The following is a 19,316-nucleotide window of genomic DNA, read 5'->3' on the forward strand; positions in this document are numbered from 1 at the left end:
ATACAATAATTAAAAATAATTAGGCAAATCACTTTTTGAAATATAATGTTTAACAACAAATTAGCAGTAACCGTTATCTTAGCCACATTGATGAAAAACAGCCACACTTAGTCACGTTTTCTAACACTTGCCAATGAAATTCACAAAAACAAGTGACGGTCACACTGGTTCCGACTATTGATTGAAATAAAATTTACGCAAATGCAAAATTTTCCTGTTCCAATGCAAAGTAAGCCTTAAAATTGCCGATAAAAGGGTTAGATAAGGGAAAAGCTAACGCTCTTGCAGTGCGGTCAGCAGAGCATTGTTTATCAGCAATTGGTGGCTCTGACCCCTTGCCGAGTGAAACGCCTACTAAAGGCAAAAAACAAAAAGCGTTCCCAAACGAATTGCTTCCATTCGATACGATATTTTACCATATACATATGTGATCGGTTAATAATTTTTGCAATTCCATTGCAGGTAAACCATAAAAATCCATTGTGAAAATTTGTGGGGTGGTGGGTGCCAAAACGGATACGATACTCAATAGGCGATACTCGTAGTAAAGAGAGCGGTGAAGAGAGTGAAAGAGACCGTCGAGAGCGAAGAGCATGTATTTGATGTGTACTCAAAAGCGGGCGAAGAGAGCGCACTAAATACCCACACACACTCAGTCGCTTTCGCGCAATACACACACACGCGGGCAAAAAGGACGAAAACGAGGAAGAGAAAGAGGAAGAGCTTTCTAGGGAAACTAGGATAAAGATAAAGTGTGTGTTTTGGCCAAAATGAATCCGGCGGTGGATGCGTGGGCGGTGACCCCGAGGGAACGAATAAAGTACCAGGAGCAGTTTAAGGCACTCCAGCCACAGGCAGGATTCGTGACCGGTGCCCAGGCCAAAGGATTCTTCCTGCAGTCCCAGCTGCCGCCACTGATCCTGGGCCAGATCTGGTGAGTATATACATACATGAGACGCCCCCTGACTCATCCAGCGATAAGAGCTTCTATACTTACTCATCCGCTTATCTGCAGGGCTCTGGCGGACACCGATTCCGATGGCAAGATGAACATTAACGAGTTTAGCATAGCCTGCAAGCTGATTAATCTCAAGCTGCGGGGCATGGACGTACCGAAGGTCTTGCCGCCCAGTCTGCTGGCTTCCCTTACTGGGGATGGCCAAAAGACGCCCTCGATGACGCCACGTGGTTCCACAAGCTCCATGAGCCCAATGGATCCGCTCAAGGGAATGGTTCCCCCAGTAGCCGCAGTGGTTCCCGCACCCGTGGTGGCTCCTCCTCCGGTCGCGCCGGCTCCTGTCATCTCGCCACCCGGTGTCGTGGACCTGGTTAAGATTCCCGCTGGCCCCACGCCGCCCTCCAGCAACCCACCCAGTCGTCACATGTCCGTTTCGGAGCGAGCACCATCCATCGAGTCTATGTAAGCATTTTTTGGAATCAAATCGACAGTATAAAAGTTTTAAAAACTCATGCAAACTCAGCAATTTTACGAACTGGTAGAAGTAGACACAACAACAGAATTTAAACAAGTAGATATATGTTGGTTTTTCTTTTGTTTTTCCGAAACTAATCACTTTTCCGATTTTTTCCTCAATTTTACCAAAACTGGCTACGAAAAACTGGCTAAATGAATCCGATATAAAATAAATATTAATACCCATATTATTACAACAATTATGGGACAAAAATAAGATACTTCAAATTTTAAATAAATAATAAATATTAGTATTTATTAACTCATGCAGATTATAAGTTACCAAATATAGGTATGAGTATTTTTGCTAAGTTATAGGCATTATTAAAGGAGGACAAAAAGCTTATAGAAAGAAGAAACGATCTAAGAAATCTTATTTTACAAAAGTAAACGTTTTATTTTATTTGATTATACTAATTGTATGCTCTTACTCTTTGCAGACAAGGAGAATGGGCCGTTCAAGCTGCACAGAAGCGCAAATACACGCAGGTGTTTAATGCCAACGATCGTACTCGATCTGGCTTCTTGACCGGTGCCCAGGCACGTGGCGTTCTGGTGCAGAGCAAGCTGCCTCAGGTAACGCTGGCTCAGATCTGGACGCTGTCCGATATCGACGGCGATGGGCGGCTCAACTGCGACGAGTTTATTTTGGCCATGTTCCTGTGCGAGAAGGCCATGGCCGGTGAGAAAATTCCCGTGACCTTGCCCCAAGACTGGGTGCCCCCCAACTTGCGCAAGATCAAGTCACGACCGGGCTCAGTCTCTGGGGTAGTATCGCGACCAGGATCGCAGCCCACCTCCCGACACGCCTCCGTGTCTTCGCAGGGCGGAGTTGGAGCCGTGGATGCTGACCCAACAGCCGGACTGCCCGGACAAAGTAAGTTCTTTGTCTCAGATTAAAAACAGTCATGATTTGTGGTGACCATTATGTTACTTTAAATATAATTTACGTAAAATTACTATTTCGGTTCCCTTATGTTTCAGCTTCTTTTGAGGACAAGCGCAAGGAAAACTATGTAAAGGGTCAAGCCGAGCTCGATCGGAGGCGCAAGATCATAGAGGATCAGCAACGCAAGGAGCGGGAGGAGCGGGAGCGAAAGGAGCGGGACGAGGCTGATAAGCGCGAGAAGGCTCGCTTGGAGGCCGAGCGTAAGCAACAGGAGGAACTGGAGCGGCAGCTTCAGCTCCAGCGAGAGATCGAGATGGAGAAGGAGGAACAGCGCAAGCGGGAACTGGAAGCCAAGGAGACGGCCAGGAAGTGAGTAATTCGATTATGCTTTGAATCACAATTTATTATTGACTTCATATATCCTTAGGGAGCTGGAGAAGCAGCGCCAGCAGGAGTGGGAGCAGGCTAGAATTGCTGAAATGAACGCACAGAAGGAGAGGGAACAGGAGCGAGTCCTCAAGCAGAAGGCACACAACACCCAGCTTAATGTGGAGCTGAGCACACTAAATGAGAAGGTTAGGCCCTGTTAGAAATTATTCATATCTTCGGAATATATAAATGACCCAACATAATTAATCCGGAATAATTGCAGATCAAGGATCTTTCGCAGAGGATTTGCGATACTCGCGCGGGGGTGACCAATGTAAAGACCGTAATCGATGGCATGCGCACCCAGCGCGACACTTCCATGACCGAAATGTCACAGCTGAAGACGCGCATCAAGGAGCAGAACGCCAAGCTGCTGCAGCTCACACAGGAGCGCGCCAAGTGGGATGCCAAGAGCAAGGCCAGTGGCGTTGCCATGGGTGGAGAGAATGCGCAGCAGGAGCAACTGAATGCAGCCTTTGCCCATAAGCAGGTGAGGTTCTACTAGGATGTCAGATACATTACATACTTTATGAGTTTATTCATTGGATACATTGTATGATTTATTTTTTCTTAAACAGCTGCTGATTAACCAAATCAAAGATAAAGTCGAGAACATTAGCAAGGAGATTGAGTCAAAGAAGGAGGACATCAACTCTAACGACGGACAGATGTCTGAGCTCAAGGCGGAACTCTCTGCTCTGCTCACCAAGTGCGAGGATCTGTACAAGGAATACGATGTACAGCGTACTTCGGTGCTGGAATTGAAGTATAATCGCAAGAACGAGACCGTCGTGACCTCCGCCTGGGACACGGGCAGCTCTAGTGCTTGGGGAGAGCCGGAAACGACTGCCGCCGATCCCTATGCAGGTATGAGCAACGACGTCACCGCAGTGACAGCTCCAGCCGTGGATTTGAGTGGACCGGCTCCCGAGGGATTCGTGAAATACCAGGCGGTGTACGAGTTTAATGCGCGCAATGCCGAGGAGATTACTTTCGTTCCTGGTGACATTATCTTGGTGCCGTTGGAACAGAACGCCGAGCCGGGATGGTTGGCAGGCGAAATAAACGGCCACACCGGCTGGTTCCCCGAATCCTATGTGGAAAAGCTGGACGAAGGAGAGGTTGCTCCCGTCGCAACCATCGAACCGGAAGTTGTTGCCCAAGTGGCAGCCGTGGCGGACACCTACAATGACAATATCAATACCAGCAGTGCGGCTCCGGCTCCTTCTGCCGATCTTAGTGCCGCCGGCGATGTCGAGTACTACATAGCCGCATACCCTTATGATTCCGCCGAGGAGGGCGATCTTAGCTTCGGTGCCGGCGAGATGGTCATGGTCATCAAGAAGGAGGGCGAGTGGTGGACGGGCACCATTGGCAATCGCACCGGCATGTTCCCCTCGAACTACGTCCAGAAGGCGGACGTGGGTACGGCGAACACGGCGCCTGTGGAATCGGTTGAAACCCTGGATCAGGTATGTGGCTATGTGGAAAATAATGTAGTTTGGTGTGGGTCCGTTTATTGGACAAATCGATAAGTCTAACGTTATCATTTTTGTTTACGAATTGCCAGAGCTAACATTAGAAACCCGCATATAACTCAAGCAATAACTCTACGAATTGTTAGCTCAGAATAAGATAGGGTTACAAAAAATACTAATTTATTTAGCTTGAAAATTTTTTTTTTAAATTCTCAGGGAGTAGATCGTATTTATACAGGTTAATCTTAATAATTCCTCTTCTAACACTAAAACAATTTAACATGTGCTTTTAAATACCATCTTTCTTTGACGTGTTTGTTTGCGATTTGTAAATATACAATTGGAAATTGAATCGTGACTTAGTTTGACCCACACTGTAGTTAATACAGAGTTCACAATCCCAAAGCCCAGAGTCGTGCCTAACCGTTGCCCTCATGTCCATCTACTAATCCAATGCTTTTCATGTGCTGTGCTTTTTGCCACCGTTGTCGTTACACTTGCACTGACTCAGGAGACGACGCTGAACGGCAACGCTGTCTACGCCCCCGCTCCCGTGGAGCCGCAGGAACAGCTGTTCCAGCCGCCGCCTGTCGAGGAGCTGTGCGAGCAGCCGATCGCAAGCCCAGGCGTTGGCGCTGAGGAAACGCATGAAGACCTCGACACTGAAGTTTCCCAGATCAATACACAGTCCAAGACACAAAGCAGCGAGCCGGCCGAGAGCTACAGCCGACCCATGTCACGCACCTCTTCCATGACACCCGTAAATAGTTGACACCGCCTGTTACTACCCCATTCATAGTTTCATCTGACTAATACGCATCATTTATGTGATAATCTTCCAGGGTATGCGGGCCAAGCGGTCAGAGATTGCGCAAGTAATCGCTCCCTATGAGGCAACAAGCACCGAGCAGCTCTCGCTAACGCGGGGCCAGCTGATCATGATCCGCAAGAAGACGGACTCCGGCTGGTGGGAAGGTGAGCTTCAGGCGAAGGGACGGCGGCGCCAGATCGGCTGGTTCCCGGCCACCTACGTGAAGGTTCTCCAAGGAGGGCGCAACAGCGGACGCAACACTCCCGTTTCCGGCAGCCGCATTGAGATGACCGAGCAGATCCTGGGTGTGTATTGAACATGGCCATGAGGCAATTACATTTCATATTTGACTCATCATGATTATTTTCCCCTACAGACAAGGTCATAGCCCTTTATCCGTATAAAGCACAAAATGACGACGAGCTATCGTTCGAAAAGGACGACATCATCAGCGTGCTGGGTCGGGATGAGCCGGAGTGGTGGCGTGGCGAGCTGAACGGTCTTTCTGGCCTCTTCCCCAGCAACTATGTGGGCCCCTTCGTGACGTCCGGTAAGCCAGCGAAAGCTAATGGCACCACCAAGCAGTGAATCTCACAACTGCAGTTACAGCTCTCTGCTAAGCTTAGCTCTCTAATTTCCGCATTCCATATACATATACTATTATTTTGATATCGAATAAGCCATGCCTATTTGTTTTTGCCTTGTCGCTTTCGAAAAGAAAACCCTCTTATGTTTAGTGTTAATTTGTTGCAATATTTCCACGATGTATCTATTTGTTAATTGTGATTATTTAGTTTGTAGATTTACACTTAAGTTTTTTGCTGGCGCCCTCTCTTTTCCATTTAGCCAATCTGTATGTTAATTCAATTGTGTATTTATTTAGTTTGCATATTTGTATTTTGTATTGCATTATTTGTATTTTGTATATAAAGTAAACCAATTAAATGCGATTTCGATTTTAATTGCCAACAGGAAACGTATAACGAGCCTTCGGCTTTGGCCTTTAAGCGGCATCAGGCACTCGCTTACATTAAAACAGACAAACAAATCTACACGATCCCTTGAGTATTGGGTTATCTTAAGATCAGCAGCAGCATCAATATCCTCCTGGCCGGAATTCGTATTCTAGAAAGCCTAAAAGTTGGCTATTTACATTGTTCATCCTGAAAGTTTACCATACGACGTTTTCTTACAATGTTTATCTTCTTCGGTGTGAAATTCCCTTAACTTGTTGATAGAATTAGTAACCAGATCTCATCTGAAATCATTCATAGAATCAAACATTGCTCTCATGTTCGTAACCAATCAAACGAAAGATACAACAGAAATCAAGTAAGACACATTTTAAAGGATTTATATAGTAATCTGCATATGGAAACTACAAAATACATAAGGATATTAAGTGACAATTACGTTTCGTTGTATTAGATATGTTTATCGATCGAAAACCAGAATATTCAAAAGTTTTTTTCCCCAAATGCTACTACACATACTCATATAGTATATATAACGATGGTTTTCTGTGTTTTCCAATAATATCCGAGTATAATTGTATATATTTCAAGTAAACCAACCAACAAATGGGAGGGAAGTATGAATTATTGTTAACTAAATATTAAGCATGATGACCATTCTCTTATATATATTAATGCAACCTTTGAAGACATCAAGGAAAATGGAAAAAAAAAAACGGGAGATACATAAGCTTAAACATAACATATGGGCAACAGTATTGATAATATTAATGATATTTTGTAATGGATAAACTTCTGTTTTTGAGTAACATACTTGGTTTTATAACTATTTTAAGCGCTTGTCTCAACTGCCATAATTGTATTTATTTAATGTCTATTGTCTTATTGATGAATGTTGAAATTGTTTGCTGTTAGTTTAAAGGATCTGCATCTGAAGCAAAGGAGTGGATGAGATGTAAAAATTGAGTATGTACAAATTCCACAAATAGAAGTTCATTAAACTCGATTGGAATGATAGTCAGATATTGTAGAGCCACGTTATGCTGTTCGAATCTGTTTATGCTAGTTGCAGTTTAGTCTATTTAACAAAATCACTCACATAAATGTATCTACGCTATCTCATACTTATGAAGAAACACTGTCGAATGCCTTTCAAAAAATGATAACCAAAAAAGTCACCTTACATGGATTAATCTAATCGTAACTTGTTATTGCATACCACGACTATTTATGCGTATATAGCTCTATTAAACGAAACCAAAGTAAAGAATCGTTATAAGTACCGCAAGGCACCGATCTGTGGCGAAATAATACCGACTTATCGGCGGCTGGGCGGGGAAATTCTAAAAGCATAAACACATATTTATGTAGCTAATGTTGGGTTGATTATTGATTCCACATATATGTACTAATAAATTAAAATGAACCACAAAACTAAGTATATACATACTATATAGAGAAAGTACTAAAATTTCTTTAGAAAAAAACAAAGCAAAAATGTTAAATTGAGATATTCGTACATTCCAAATCCCACATATACACCCCTGCATACATATAATGCTCATATAAGCGTACTTGTTTAATCGTTACGAAAGTTAATTAATGTAAACAATGCTTAAGAATAATTATCGACGACAAATTCTGTACGCATTAGCACACTCACCTACACTGAGACTCACTTTAAACGCGAAATGGTGACCATCGATATATCTACCTATATACAATCCGGACCGACGAGAACTCTTCTGCAGACACACAATGCATACGAGTAAATATAAAGTGAATTCTTCGAGAAATACAAAACTAAAAGATACCATAAAACATATTGAAATATATCAGTTTCAAACATAATTAGAAGACAAGTAAAAAGGGAAAACCAAAAATATTAAATTAAATTATGAAAATAACAAATTACACATATTTGGTGCAATAAATGTAAAAAAAGGAACTTCAAACAGAATGCTTTTTGATTTTTACTCGGCATATTGTATGTTTTGAAATGAAAAAGTTATTTATACTACATTTTAAAATTTCCACCCACAGAGATTCAGTCAGGTCACGGTGCAAGTGAAATACGATTAAGAGGTATCCAGCGGTTCTGGCAACAGTGGCGCGGTTCCGAAGCTGAATCGGATGTCAAGTTGGATGCCGTATCCAAAAATAAGCTGCGGGGAACTATCCAAGCGGTTCACATATCCAAGCGGCGGGATGGTCAACTTATGGGATGTGCTTATGTGCGGTTTCAGTGCAATGAGTTGATGGCAAAATCCATGCTTCAGGAAAGTGGCAATCAATTGGTGGGCAAGACCGTGGTGGTCGACTGGCAGTCGCCCAAGAAACGATTTGGCCCATGGCGATGCTGGTGAAAGAAAAACCCCCCTTCAGTTACCAAATGAGAAGAGTTTCGTTATAGATTATTTCGCTTTTTTCATTATTTTATTTTTAGTAAAATTTTTCTTATATAGTATTTAAAATCAGTTTAACAATTTACAATTCTTTCTTTATGTTTTGCATCGCGTGTTCTTTGAATTTTCGTTTATTTTGCGCTATCAATATTTGTATTAATTTTGAAGTATGCACAACTTAAGGCCTACGGTATGAAAATTGCAAACACTTTTTCGATTTAGTATCAATTGAATTCAATGTTAGTTTTCTTAAGCAAGTAATTTATGAGCCAGCTTCCCATATATAAGTAGTTTATGCCACAATCCATATTAAAATAAGGAAGTTCAGTGGAATAATTCAGGTTTATATAGAAAACCTGCTCACAATATAACACAGCTCTGATTTTTTTTATGTATTTCCATTAAAGATTTATTGAAATGACAATTTCCAAGATCTCGTAAATCTTGAAGCTGTTTATTGTCTTTCTGATCAAAATAAAATATGAAACAAACTAAGTTAACCAATTCTATCTGATCTGGTGTGCATATTCAGAAGGCCATTTCTTGGATAGAACATAATACGAATACAAACTACTTAAGTAATAGGTAATTGTTTAAATTAAAGTTTGGTACTAGGCGCGTTGCACATGAGTTAGAAAATATATATATTTTGTATTACTCATAGTAGGTAGGTATGCGTTCCATTTCCACGATTTACCATTTGCTTTCGCCGAAACATTTTAGGTAGGTAGGTTCTAGAATATATCCCATTCCGGATATTGGCTACTGTGTTCTCAGTTTACTCCTTCCCCTTGGGCCCGGTCTGGAAACTAGGGCTTATTCGTCTAATGCATTTTCAAATCTACGTCAGCATAGTGAATTTATTTGTATTCAACTATTTCTAGTTTATTTTACTTGGTTTTGAGCATATTAATATTTCCTTTTTATGCTTCGCTTATCTCAATCCTAGTCATGCACTCACATTCCACACAAAATCGTTCGCAAAATTCTCTCTCGTTCTAACATTTCCACCATTTGGTATTTTTATCTCTATCGCTCGTAAATGTTTACAAAAATAATTTATAAATTACATAACTCTGTCCATTTATCTGTCCACAATTAGTTACTTGATTTGTGTATATTTATAGTTAAGGTCAGCCAAAGTTTTACTCAACTGTCTCTGTGGTGCCACAGCAATCCATTAAGATTCAAGATTTTTTCAATAGATGTGTGGTCACCCTTTTAATCGACTTCAAATCAGCACTCCTGATAATTTAAAAATGCATTACATGAATGTTTGAGTTATTTTCCTTACAGTTTCAGCTGAGAAAAACTTTGCTGTATTATTCTTTGTTCTGACTCTGCGGCTATGTAGAAATTAAATACTTTAAACTCTTTATTAACTAAGGCTAAAATTGAACTAAACTCTGCGTTTTTACTATTTTATCGAACTAAGTACGCGCTTAAGTACTGTTAGCAACACATTGTTATGTGATCTCAATTTAGTACATTTTGTCTAAATTAAAAAACAAAGAAATTAACTTTAGTCATAGGCTTATTAAGAAACTTTGGCTACGCTTTGTTAGTTATTACACAATTAATTTGCTTTCTTGCTATTTTGGAACACATCAGCTGTAATTAATAAATCGGTTTTTCGATATATACGTTTGTGGTACATAATAACAATTGAACGGGACTAAACACTAAACACAAACTGGAAGTTACAAATCTTAAAAAGCGACTTAAACGATCAAGAGGAAATTAATTTGTGGTTCAAATCTGGTGTTATATACAATTTTTTCGCTACTCTCATATCTTAGCTTTGTCCGATTTTATGTATATATATATAAAGCTGTTTGTTTTAAACCATTTTTTAAGGGGAAAACTATTTTGCAACTCTGTCAACTTTGGGCTTACAAACTAGGTCATATAAATGTTTGTGGGATGTGTTCCGGAGTTAGTAGAACATCTCGTACGGAAACAGACTCCGCCTCGAACGTTTCGGATTATGGGGTGGTGGTAGTGATTCTGTTGGCTGATCCCCGTCATCCTCCAGTTCCTCGTCCGCGTCACCATCAGTGCTCGATACTCAAATAATGCTCTCGTCGTTGTTGCGGGTCAGCCGAATGCTTGTCGTCGTAGTGGTTGCGCTGGTGTTGGCTTCCGATCCTGATCCTGGACTGGAACCCGATCTCCTGCCGGTGGCCGGTGTCGTAAAGGTGGTGACCACAATGTTCTCGTCGTCGTACGAATCAAAGTCCTCGTCCTCATCATCATCGTTTTCCTCCGAATCTGTTTCGGAATCCTCGTAGTCCAACAGGGCCTTTGTCACCTGGTTTTTCCGGCCCGCTTGGTTCACTGCTGCCCCGCCCACCGCTCCCGCATTCATGCGACGGATTTGGGCGCGAGGTGTATTGGAGGGGCGTGGCAGGAGCGGTTCCCTGCCGCTCATTCTCATCATTCGTTCGCTGTTGGCCCCGCCGGCGGTGGAAAGTGGTGCTCCCTCCCAGTCATCCGAATCCGCCGGCTCGCACAAGGATTTGGAGTGTCCATGCTGGTACGACGACTCCTCGGGTATTGTGTCTCTGTTGGTGGTGTTGTGTGGTGTGTGCGGTGGTTGTAGGTGGTTGGTGGTTGGTAATCGATGGTGGGATGATGTGAAGAGAAGGCGTAGAAAGTTAATGTCAAAGTTGTGATCAATTTTGGTTAATGCATTGGTTTGGGTATTCGTTTTGGGTTAATGTTAGCATGAGGCTACGGCTAATAAAGTTAGATTTATAAATTACTTTGTAAAAAACTTACACATAATAAGAAGAAAATTTAAAAATTATACATTTTATTTGAGCACTACATTAAGCAAATTAAAATGGAACAGGAAGATGGAGATAAGCTTATAAGGAAGACTTGATTAAGGCACAGTATAACAGTTCTACATTACATTAACTCTACGTTTTTCGTAAATACAATACAATTTCTTTGAGACCGCTGTTCGGATTTTGTATGTAAATTAATAGTTTAGTAAAAATGAATTATTGGAATTAGCACAGAGAAGAGTGTAGGGGGTTAAGTGGGTTCGAGTGTTAGTTGTGCCGAGCCCAGGCACAGTGTTATACATATAACACATTAAAAAGATACTTGGTCTAATACTTACACATAGTTCATGTGGTTAAAACCGTTTAGGTATAGAAAATGTGACTAAGGAAAGTTATCACAGGTGCTCTCAAATGTGTAAAAAATAACTGTATAACAGTTTGGTGTCAGTGTGTTTGTGTGCGTAGAAATGCGGTGTGTGTTTGTGCATTTAGAGGACAGTTTAGCTAGTTAATTGCTCTGCCTTTGTGCTCGACTTGGTTTTTACTAATCAGATTCAAATGAGACGCCGCTAAAAAATATAAGTTTTTATCAAATTGTTTACCAATGTGGTTTATCAACCAGTAATTAGTTTGGTTAAGGTTTTAGTTCAAATTTTGTTTTGATCTTTTTTAAGTAGCAATATTCACAAAACAAAGAAACACAGCACGGCAGACATCATAAAGTGAAATAAATCTTTTTAAATTTTTTAGAAATTGCATTGCATTGGCGAGAGATTGGGTTACATATATTTGCATAAGAGAATGCTGAATGATAATAAGGATCACAATATTGCACAAAAAAGCGTTATTAAAAACAAGCACGCACATATAACAATTAAAAGCAATAATGGAATAACAAAGGGTCTATGATAAATTTAAAAAATGGGCTGTTATATTAATATAACTGTTATACATTTTAGACATTTAAGGGTTGTTACAGTGATATTCAACTGTAATACAAAAAATGGATGCTAATCAATAAAACTGCAACCAAAAATCGATTAAATCCAGCAGCCCAGCATAATTTTTTGAATGTAGAAAGTGAACGCCTGGCTCTGAATCAATCTATCACCAATAATTAACAACATCCTAATTTCATTGTTATATACAGTGAACAATAAGGCGAAATTTGTGGGTCCTGTTCAGAGATCTGTGTTAAGTGAGTGCGAAAAATGAAGTTCACCGGATTTGATTTAAATACATTGAAACAATTCCAGCTGAGATGAAAAGAGAGATCGCTGGCAAAGATTAACCTACAAGGACTGACTGTTACTCTACAATGATATGCTCTGATCTGTGGCTCTATATACAGTAAACATATGTATATTTCGTATATAAAGTTGGTGTGGTTAGTATTTGGAGTTAAAATATGTGTCCTATATATGTAGTAGTTTAGCATTGTCTCTTAGTTCACAGAGTTCGAAATTCGTTAATGGCCGGCTTGGATTTCTCAAGACATTTTGATTTTGTTTAGCTCATTACTTAGGATAGTAAGTATAGGTGGCGCTATCCTCCGATTTTGGGGAGGTTGGCGTCGAGTTACTCGCGCTTGCTGATGTTGTTTCTGTTGAATTGTTGGTGTTGTTGTTCTTGGTGGTTGATGTGGTTGTTGTTTTTACTGTAGTTGTTGTTGTTGAAGTAGAAGGAGGTGGAGGAGGAGTTGTGATCGTGGCTGACACTAGTAAATTAGTTGTTCCTGGACTAAATTGCAAAATTCTACTGGGCCTGCGTCCAGTTGCAATGAGTCTGTAAAATATTCATCACAATAAAAGACACAGACAAGGCTGAACCACAAAGTATCCACAAACAGAATAATGGTTTTTTGAAAAATTTAGGTTTAAGCAATGTTTTGTTTTTACTTTGCGAAAAAGGGTGCAACTAAGGGCAATTAATTTGGATATTAGCAACATCAAAGCGGGAAAATGTCCTAGGAAGACGGGAATACTTTTGGGATAAAAAACAAATGGATTCAAATAACCTAATCGATTTGATTAGGATTGAAAATTTTAGTATTTGATCACAAGGAACCACTTTTTAAGTTTTATTATTTTAGAATAAATTGATACAAAAAATCAGAATGATAAAAAATTTCTTTTAAGACTTTGCATTAAAAGTTTTTCATGCAGACACGTTGTTTAAGGCATTTTATAAATCATTTAACGATGATTTTAATGTTTCAGATTAGAATGAAAAGGCTAAAAATATCTAAAAAATGAAAATAGATAACTAAACTACTAAATAATATTAAATTGTTAAGGGTAACAAATAAGAAAGATTAGTAAGCTATTATATATACAAGCTTTAAATGATGAAACTTTTAACTGAAATGGGGTTTAAGCTTTGGGTAAAATAAAGATTTTAGTAGAAAATTTTAGTCCTTTACGGGTCTTCTAGGAAGGACTTTTGATAAAATAAAATAAATTAATTAAATTCATACCAAAACATAAATAGTCGTTTAAATTAACATTCCTTATATACAGTTTTCGAAAATAAAGTTAATAAAAAAGAGAAAATGTGTTATTTGTAAGAAAATAGCACCATCTTAATAGTTAAAGTTAAGTTTTATTTTTATACTGTAATCTTCTTAAATGACCCATTTCAGTCAAGAAAAACACAAAATTACTAAATGATAATTTGCAGAAAGTCAATGATAGACAATAGTTAGGTGTGTAGTTTTCAGGTGTCTAGCCAAGTGGACACGGAACTTACCCGCTCAGCTCCAGCATGGAGCCCCTGCGGACATTGCGGCGGTGACTGGCCGTGACCGGAAATGGACCGGAGTGACCATCCGGACCGAGCTGATGGGCTCCGACGCCCAGCGAACCAGACGATATCGACTGGGAGCGCTTGTCCAGCCGCGGATTGTGCATGGACGTCGATGGAGCGTTGGGCGGTTGGTTGGACAGGGGCACAACCATCGGATCCGACCCACTGGCGGCGGTGTCCACGGCTCCTGTGCTGCCGATGCCAACGCTTCCGGCCTTGGAACTGGAACTCTCACGACGGAAGAGACCTATGACGGACTTGGGCTGTTTAGGCTTGTTTATACCACCTTTTTTGCGGGTTTGTTGGGCGCGTTATCAGAGGGTTTTTACAGGGTGTTCGTGTGGTGTTTCGTGTGGCGGGGTGTTGTGGTGTGGGCAACAGTTACCGAGGGAAAACAATGCGGGGAAAAGAGAGAAAGAACAAAAGAGTTAAGGAAAATCCCAACGAAATCAACAACAAATCAGTAAACACACAAAAACTAGGGTGCAATTTTGCCATCGAAAATCGGTTACCATATTTTTTCATTTGTGCTTTAATACAAACGAGTAAAATATATACATTTAAACGAATATACAGCCAGATCGATATATACAAATCTGCTAGGGGTCTACACAGAGAAAAAATATTAACTAGTATTATCTTTAATTTATACTTCTCTAAGAAAAAATGTTTAATTTTTTGGTATATTTAAAAATTACACGAATTGTTTTTTGATTTTGGATGCCTATGTTTTTTCTGTGTTTAATAAATATTAAACGATTTACATCCGTATTGATATACTAAAAAAGATTAAGAAACTATTTGCATGATTTTTCTCTGTGCAGCCTAAGCTTTTTTTCCAATTCACAAACAGTAATCAACCAAGGACATGAATATTCAATTTAGGAAGAACAATCAGAGGAGGGCCCCCCAATAACCATTCGGAAATTGTTGTGTGAATGTCGGAAATCTCATTTACCATCCCCCTAACTATAATCTTGAAACGCTTTCGTCGAATTATGTCTGCATACATTACCTAGGAATGTTGCACTGGGGGAATTGTAGGCCAAGTATTCCTTGTTCGAGGCCCAAGCCGGGAACTCGTTCTGCTGCACTGCATCCGTGCATTCGTCACCTTGGCGTTTCCACGGCAGCTGGGATTCCGTGGCGGTGGGCGTGGCCACACGCCTCTCTCCGTCGGATTCGCGGGACAGATTGCGATCCTCCTCAGGAATGGGATGCTCGGCCACTAGATCGCAAATAAAAATGTTTAAATATATAAATACACATTAAATTTATCATGTTTTATGAAAATATCATTCAATTCTATTGGCTTCGCTTGGGCATGCAGCATACATTTTTCAGCTGCAGTGTTCGCTTTTAGCTGTCGATTGCTTTTGTGGGAGGCCAATTCGGGGTATATCGTCAACAGATTTAAAACATAAGCGCAGTTGATGGAAGAGGAACACAGTCAAAGGGCATAAGACAAAACAAAGTGCGCTCAACCCAAGAAAAAATCAGGAATCACGTAAAGAAATAAGGATGAAAACCTATAGTCTTCTTATTATAAAAGGGGAGTCTCATATTTAAACTTTTTTAAGCGATTGAAGCCATTGCTTATTATTGGATTTTTTCTGATGACATATAATAATAATTGTGTTACAAAATAATTTTTTTAAGGTTGTGCCAATCACAATGGTAATCATTTGTTTTTACAAGGGATCGCAATTCCAAAATCCACTTTTTGGAACACATTAATATTACCACAGAATATAAATCTTTGTACATAGGAATACAAACTGCTAAAATTTAAACATTTTGATTTCCCATTCTTCAATGCATTTTTAATGGTCATAAAAGTAAAATTAAGAAAATGAAGCACAAAATTTGGTCATGCACAAAAATGCCATGCTTTGTTTTGACGTTTCTTAATTTTTTTCAAAAAATTTTAAGAATAAAATCATTAACTTGATGTGTCATTTCAAATTGGTTTTAGGTAAGTTAATGGAGCTAAATGCAGGTAATTTCGAGCTTTGACAACTATAACTTTAAACTGCATTCGAGGACTAGAATTATCTACCAATCAATGGCAATTGCCGTCTACGAGCAATTTTACGTTAACGACGCACGAACACAATGTAATGATAACTAATTAGATGGGCAGTTACGTCTAGGCAACACTTAGCATGGCTAATAGTTTTTAGGGTGGAAATCAAGGTATCAGACTATATCAAGTTAAGGAAATAATAGTATTAGGCACTAAATGATTAACTAAAATTGATTAACTCAACGGAAAGTCGACCAAATCGCGCAAAGTGCTGAGCACAAAATACGATTGATTTAAGTAAGCGTAAGGCGCTCCTTTGACGAGTTAATGACTGGCTTTAAATGAGGTCTAAGTACACTTAATGTTTTGTAATGTAAAGGTGTTTTGTGTGAAAATTAATGGTTTGGAAAATTAATTGAACCCTAATATTTGTTTGCTTAAAATTGAATTTCATTTTAAAAGGATCAGTTAATCTATTATCAGTTACTATTGCAAGATGGTAAATATAAGACACAAGCCAGAAAACTCTGTTTATAATTTATTTGAATTATTAATTAATTATAATTAAATAGGTATTTTAATCTTATTAAATTACATAAAATAGTAGCAAACGTGGATCTTATTTCTCATTATTTTGACTTTGGGAAACTATTAATGAATGAAGTATCGATTGAATTTGTGATCTGAATATCACCATGAATCTAAGCATGTAAATGGGTGAAAAGCTATCTATAGCATTCAATACTGATTGTTGAATATGTCGTTGCTGTTTTGCTTTGTTTGCGGGTGAAATGATTGATCTGGAGATGATATCTTTTACCAATGCTCTGGTATGAACGGTCCCGCCGCCACGGCAATATCAATTCGGCGGCCGTGGGCCCAACGGCCTGATCCGGAGAATCTAGATCTGTTTCCGGACTGTCGTCGACCTTGGGCGCATAATGCTGGACGACGATACGCGCCTTGGAGGCATCGAAACCCGGCAGGTTTTGGATGTGGGCTATCAGGGAATTGTTATTGGCGCGATCCGAGTCAGCTAATCGTAATTTTTTTTTAATTCATTTTATTTATTTTTTTTGCGCCCAGCAACATTTTTTCGGTTTGTGTTTGTTTTTTTTTTAAGTGATTGGTTTTTGAAATAATTGGGAAGGCATAAAACAAGAAAAAAATATGTAGAAAGTTCGTTGTTATAGCTTTTATTAGGTTCTCCTTAGGAGGTAGGATAAAAACAAATGCAAAAATATAATAAGAAAATAAAACGAAAAACAGAAAGTAAATAGGACTAGCAAAGCTTTATTCAAAAAAAATTAAAAGAATCTTTTGTTTGAAACAATTGTGTTATTTAAATATTATTTATAGGTACCTACTACAGAAACCTTGTTCAGCTACTCAACTAATCGATTCATGTACAAATACTTATAAAACCTTTTGAAGATTCCTTTCATTTAAGGCAAAAACAAAACAAATGCGATTATTTAAATGATGGCATTTTTGTGTGAACAAAACAAACAAGGTGAGCAACAACCAGGATATGGAAAATATCAGATATTGCCATATGACTGCTGATTATGTATAGACAACTGGCTCACAGAGCAGGAGAAACAAAGATACATAGAGAAGAGGCCATATAACCATCTAGGGGCTGCCTATGCTCAATGTAGACAACCTCTTAACTCAAATGTTAGTTACAGAAAATAAAAATTGGTTAAGAATTACGTATGACTTGCGGGAAGTAATGAGAACACTTACGTGATGATTTGGCGGTGAAGGTCAGGCCATCATCCCAATCGTCGCTGGGGCCAACAACATTGATCTCGTTGGGATTCTGTTGGCACTCCTCGGCTGTTTCATTAAGCACATTGTTAATATAGTCTTTAAATGGTTCGAGTTGAGTTAACATATAAATGGGCACAGGTTGTACAATTATGTATGTGTTTGGCAGTTTGGGTTATTGTTTTCGATTAGTGCACAATTTTTGGTTTCGGTTTTTTGGCCAAATGTGTGTGTGGTTTTTGGCATCAGTTGGAAGGAAGAGCGATGCAGGAAAGAAAGAAAAGGATTCGGTTGAAATCAATTTAGTTACCAATTAAATACTCATTTTTTAAGGCATTTTCCTTATCAAATTAATGTGGGTTATAGTTCTTAAAGGAGTTTGTAAGGTATTCAGTTTTAAACTGGAATAGTTGGCAAACCATCGAAAGCAAATGCTTGTTCCTTTTGATGAACATTCTTTATTCTAGAATATTGTTGAATGTACTTCATATGCATGTTATCATTACATTGTTACTATCGCTTTAACCGATAAGAATAAGGATGATTTGCCAGCTCTACCTTGCAAACTACTTCTTCAAGTATATACAATTTGAAAATTTAAATTAAACATTGGTTTTAGTAGGGTGCTTTACATGACAACAAAAATGAAAGGTATTGGGAGATATGTTAGTACGACGCATGAAACTGTATTGTAAACTTAAAAATCACTACACTTTTCACTACAAAAAATTAATTGTATAAAAATAGACAGCGCATAATTATTTTTTAAAAAATTGAAATTAAACTTCTTACGTTGCCCGATCATTGTACAAAGGAAAACTTAAAGAAAATAACATTAATAGAATTCTACGAATTGATTTAAGAGAAACTCTACGGACATGGTTTTGACTGGAACAAATTACTGTTCGATTGTTTAAAAATTTGTTGCTGATTTTAGCGTCATTTACCTATTTCTAATCTACGATATTTGTTAAGTGAGTTGTGAGTATGTCTTTTTCTGTAAGATTTTTTTCGTGAATGGTTTGAACTCGATTCCGTACCATTGGTGAGCTGCTTGGTGGTGCCGTTTTGTTGGAAATCGTGGAACGAGACATGATTCTGCTTAACATTCTCCTTGGCCTCCTGTGGATAGTGGGGATATCCATTAAAATAGGATTCTTGAAATAGATGTTTAAGAGATCCCTCACCTTATTGCTGGCCCCACGTTTGCTGCGTTTGTGATGCTTGCGATCGTTGAACATGCGCCTGAAGTTCATTTGCATTTTGTAATTGACCTGCAAGAGAGTAAAGTTTGATTTAATTTAAGTATAGTTATTTAAAATTGGCAAAAGCAAGTTGCTGGTGTTTTGGGTGAACAGTTACTCACCTGGGTTGACAAATCTCTGTCATCTACTGCGTGTCGGCTATAACTAAGACGACGGTGCTGTAAAAATATTGATGGAGCAAAATAAGTTTCGAAA

General features: G+C 39.1%; 2 protein-coding genes across 30 annotated transcripts in view; one reads left to right on the top strand and one right to left on the bottom strand.

Moving 5' to 3' along the window:
• The first annotated feature begins 117 nt into the window (after positions 1 to 117).
• On the top strand, positions 118 to 8,436 carry LOC108038485 (intersectin-1). 4 transcript variants are annotated; one of them, XM_017115296.1, is made up of 12 exons: positions 118 to 229; positions 463 to 934; positions 1,016 to 1,420; positions 1,915 to 2,351; positions 2,459 to 2,732; positions 2,791 to 2,938; positions 3,016 to 3,282; positions 3,371 to 4,264; positions 4,782 to 5,030; positions 5,113 to 5,386; positions 5,458 to 5,631; positions 8,099 to 8,436. In XM_017115296.1, the coding sequence occupies exons 2-12, from the start codon at positions 771 to 773 to the stop codon at positions 8,419 to 8,421; spliced, it is 3,609 nt and encodes a 1,202-aa protein (XP_016970785.1). In that variant the 5' UTR covers positions 118 to 229; positions 463 to 770; the 3' UTR covers positions 8,422 to 8,436. The 4 variants fall into 4 exon arrangements, with proteins under 4 accessions (XP_016970785.1, XP_016970788.1, XP_016970787.1 ...); XM_017115299.2 differs by lacking the exon at positions 8,099 to 8,436 and adding an exon at positions 6,054 to 8,010; XM_017115298.1 differs by lacking the exon at positions 4,782 to 5,030.
• Positions 8,437 to 8,462: 26 nt separating this feature from the next.
• The window catches only part of LOC108038482 (sodium/hydrogen exchanger 3), a 34,588-nt gene continuing 23,734 nt past the window's right edge, over positions 8,463 to 19,316 (bottom strand). For 6 of the 26 annotated variants that reach the window (XM_017115270.2, XM_017115276.2, XM_017115274.2 and 3 more), the window contains 9 exons: positions 19,223 to 19,279; positions 19,044 to 19,130; positions 18,897 to 18,978; positions 17,833 to 17,955; positions 16,904 to 17,119; positions 15,073 to 15,285; positions 14,001 to 14,343; positions 12,774 to 13,037; positions 8,463 to 11,024 (listed from right to left, as the gene is read on the bottom strand). In XM_017115270.2, coding sequence (XP_016970759.1) covers positions 10,529 to 11,024; positions 12,774 to 13,037; positions 14,001 to 14,343; positions 15,073 to 15,285; positions 16,904 to 17,119; positions 17,833 to 17,955; positions 18,897 to 18,978; positions 19,044 to 19,130; positions 19,223 to 19,279 — 1,881 coding nt within the window. In that variant the 3' untranslated portion in view covers positions 8,463 to 10,528. Of the gene's footprint in view, positions 11,025 to 11,258; positions 13,038 to 14,000; positions 14,344 to 15,072; positions 15,286 to 16,903; positions 17,120 to 17,832; positions 17,956 to 18,803; positions 18,979 to 19,043; positions 19,131 to 19,222; positions 19,280 to 19,316 lie in introns of those variants that run through there. The other 20 variants (XM_017115291.2, XM_017115290.2, XM_017115289.2 and 17 more) reach the window with 15 other exon arrangements.

Source organism: Drosophila rhopaloa, unplaced genomic scaffold (genome assembly GCF_018152115.1).
Source record: "Drosophila rhopaloa isolate 14029-0021.01 unplaced genomic scaffold, ASM1815211v1 contig_2, whole genome shotgun sequence".
Taxonomy (NCBI): domain Eukaryota; kingdom Metazoa; phylum Arthropoda; class Insecta; order Diptera; family Drosophilidae; genus Drosophila; species Drosophila rhopaloa.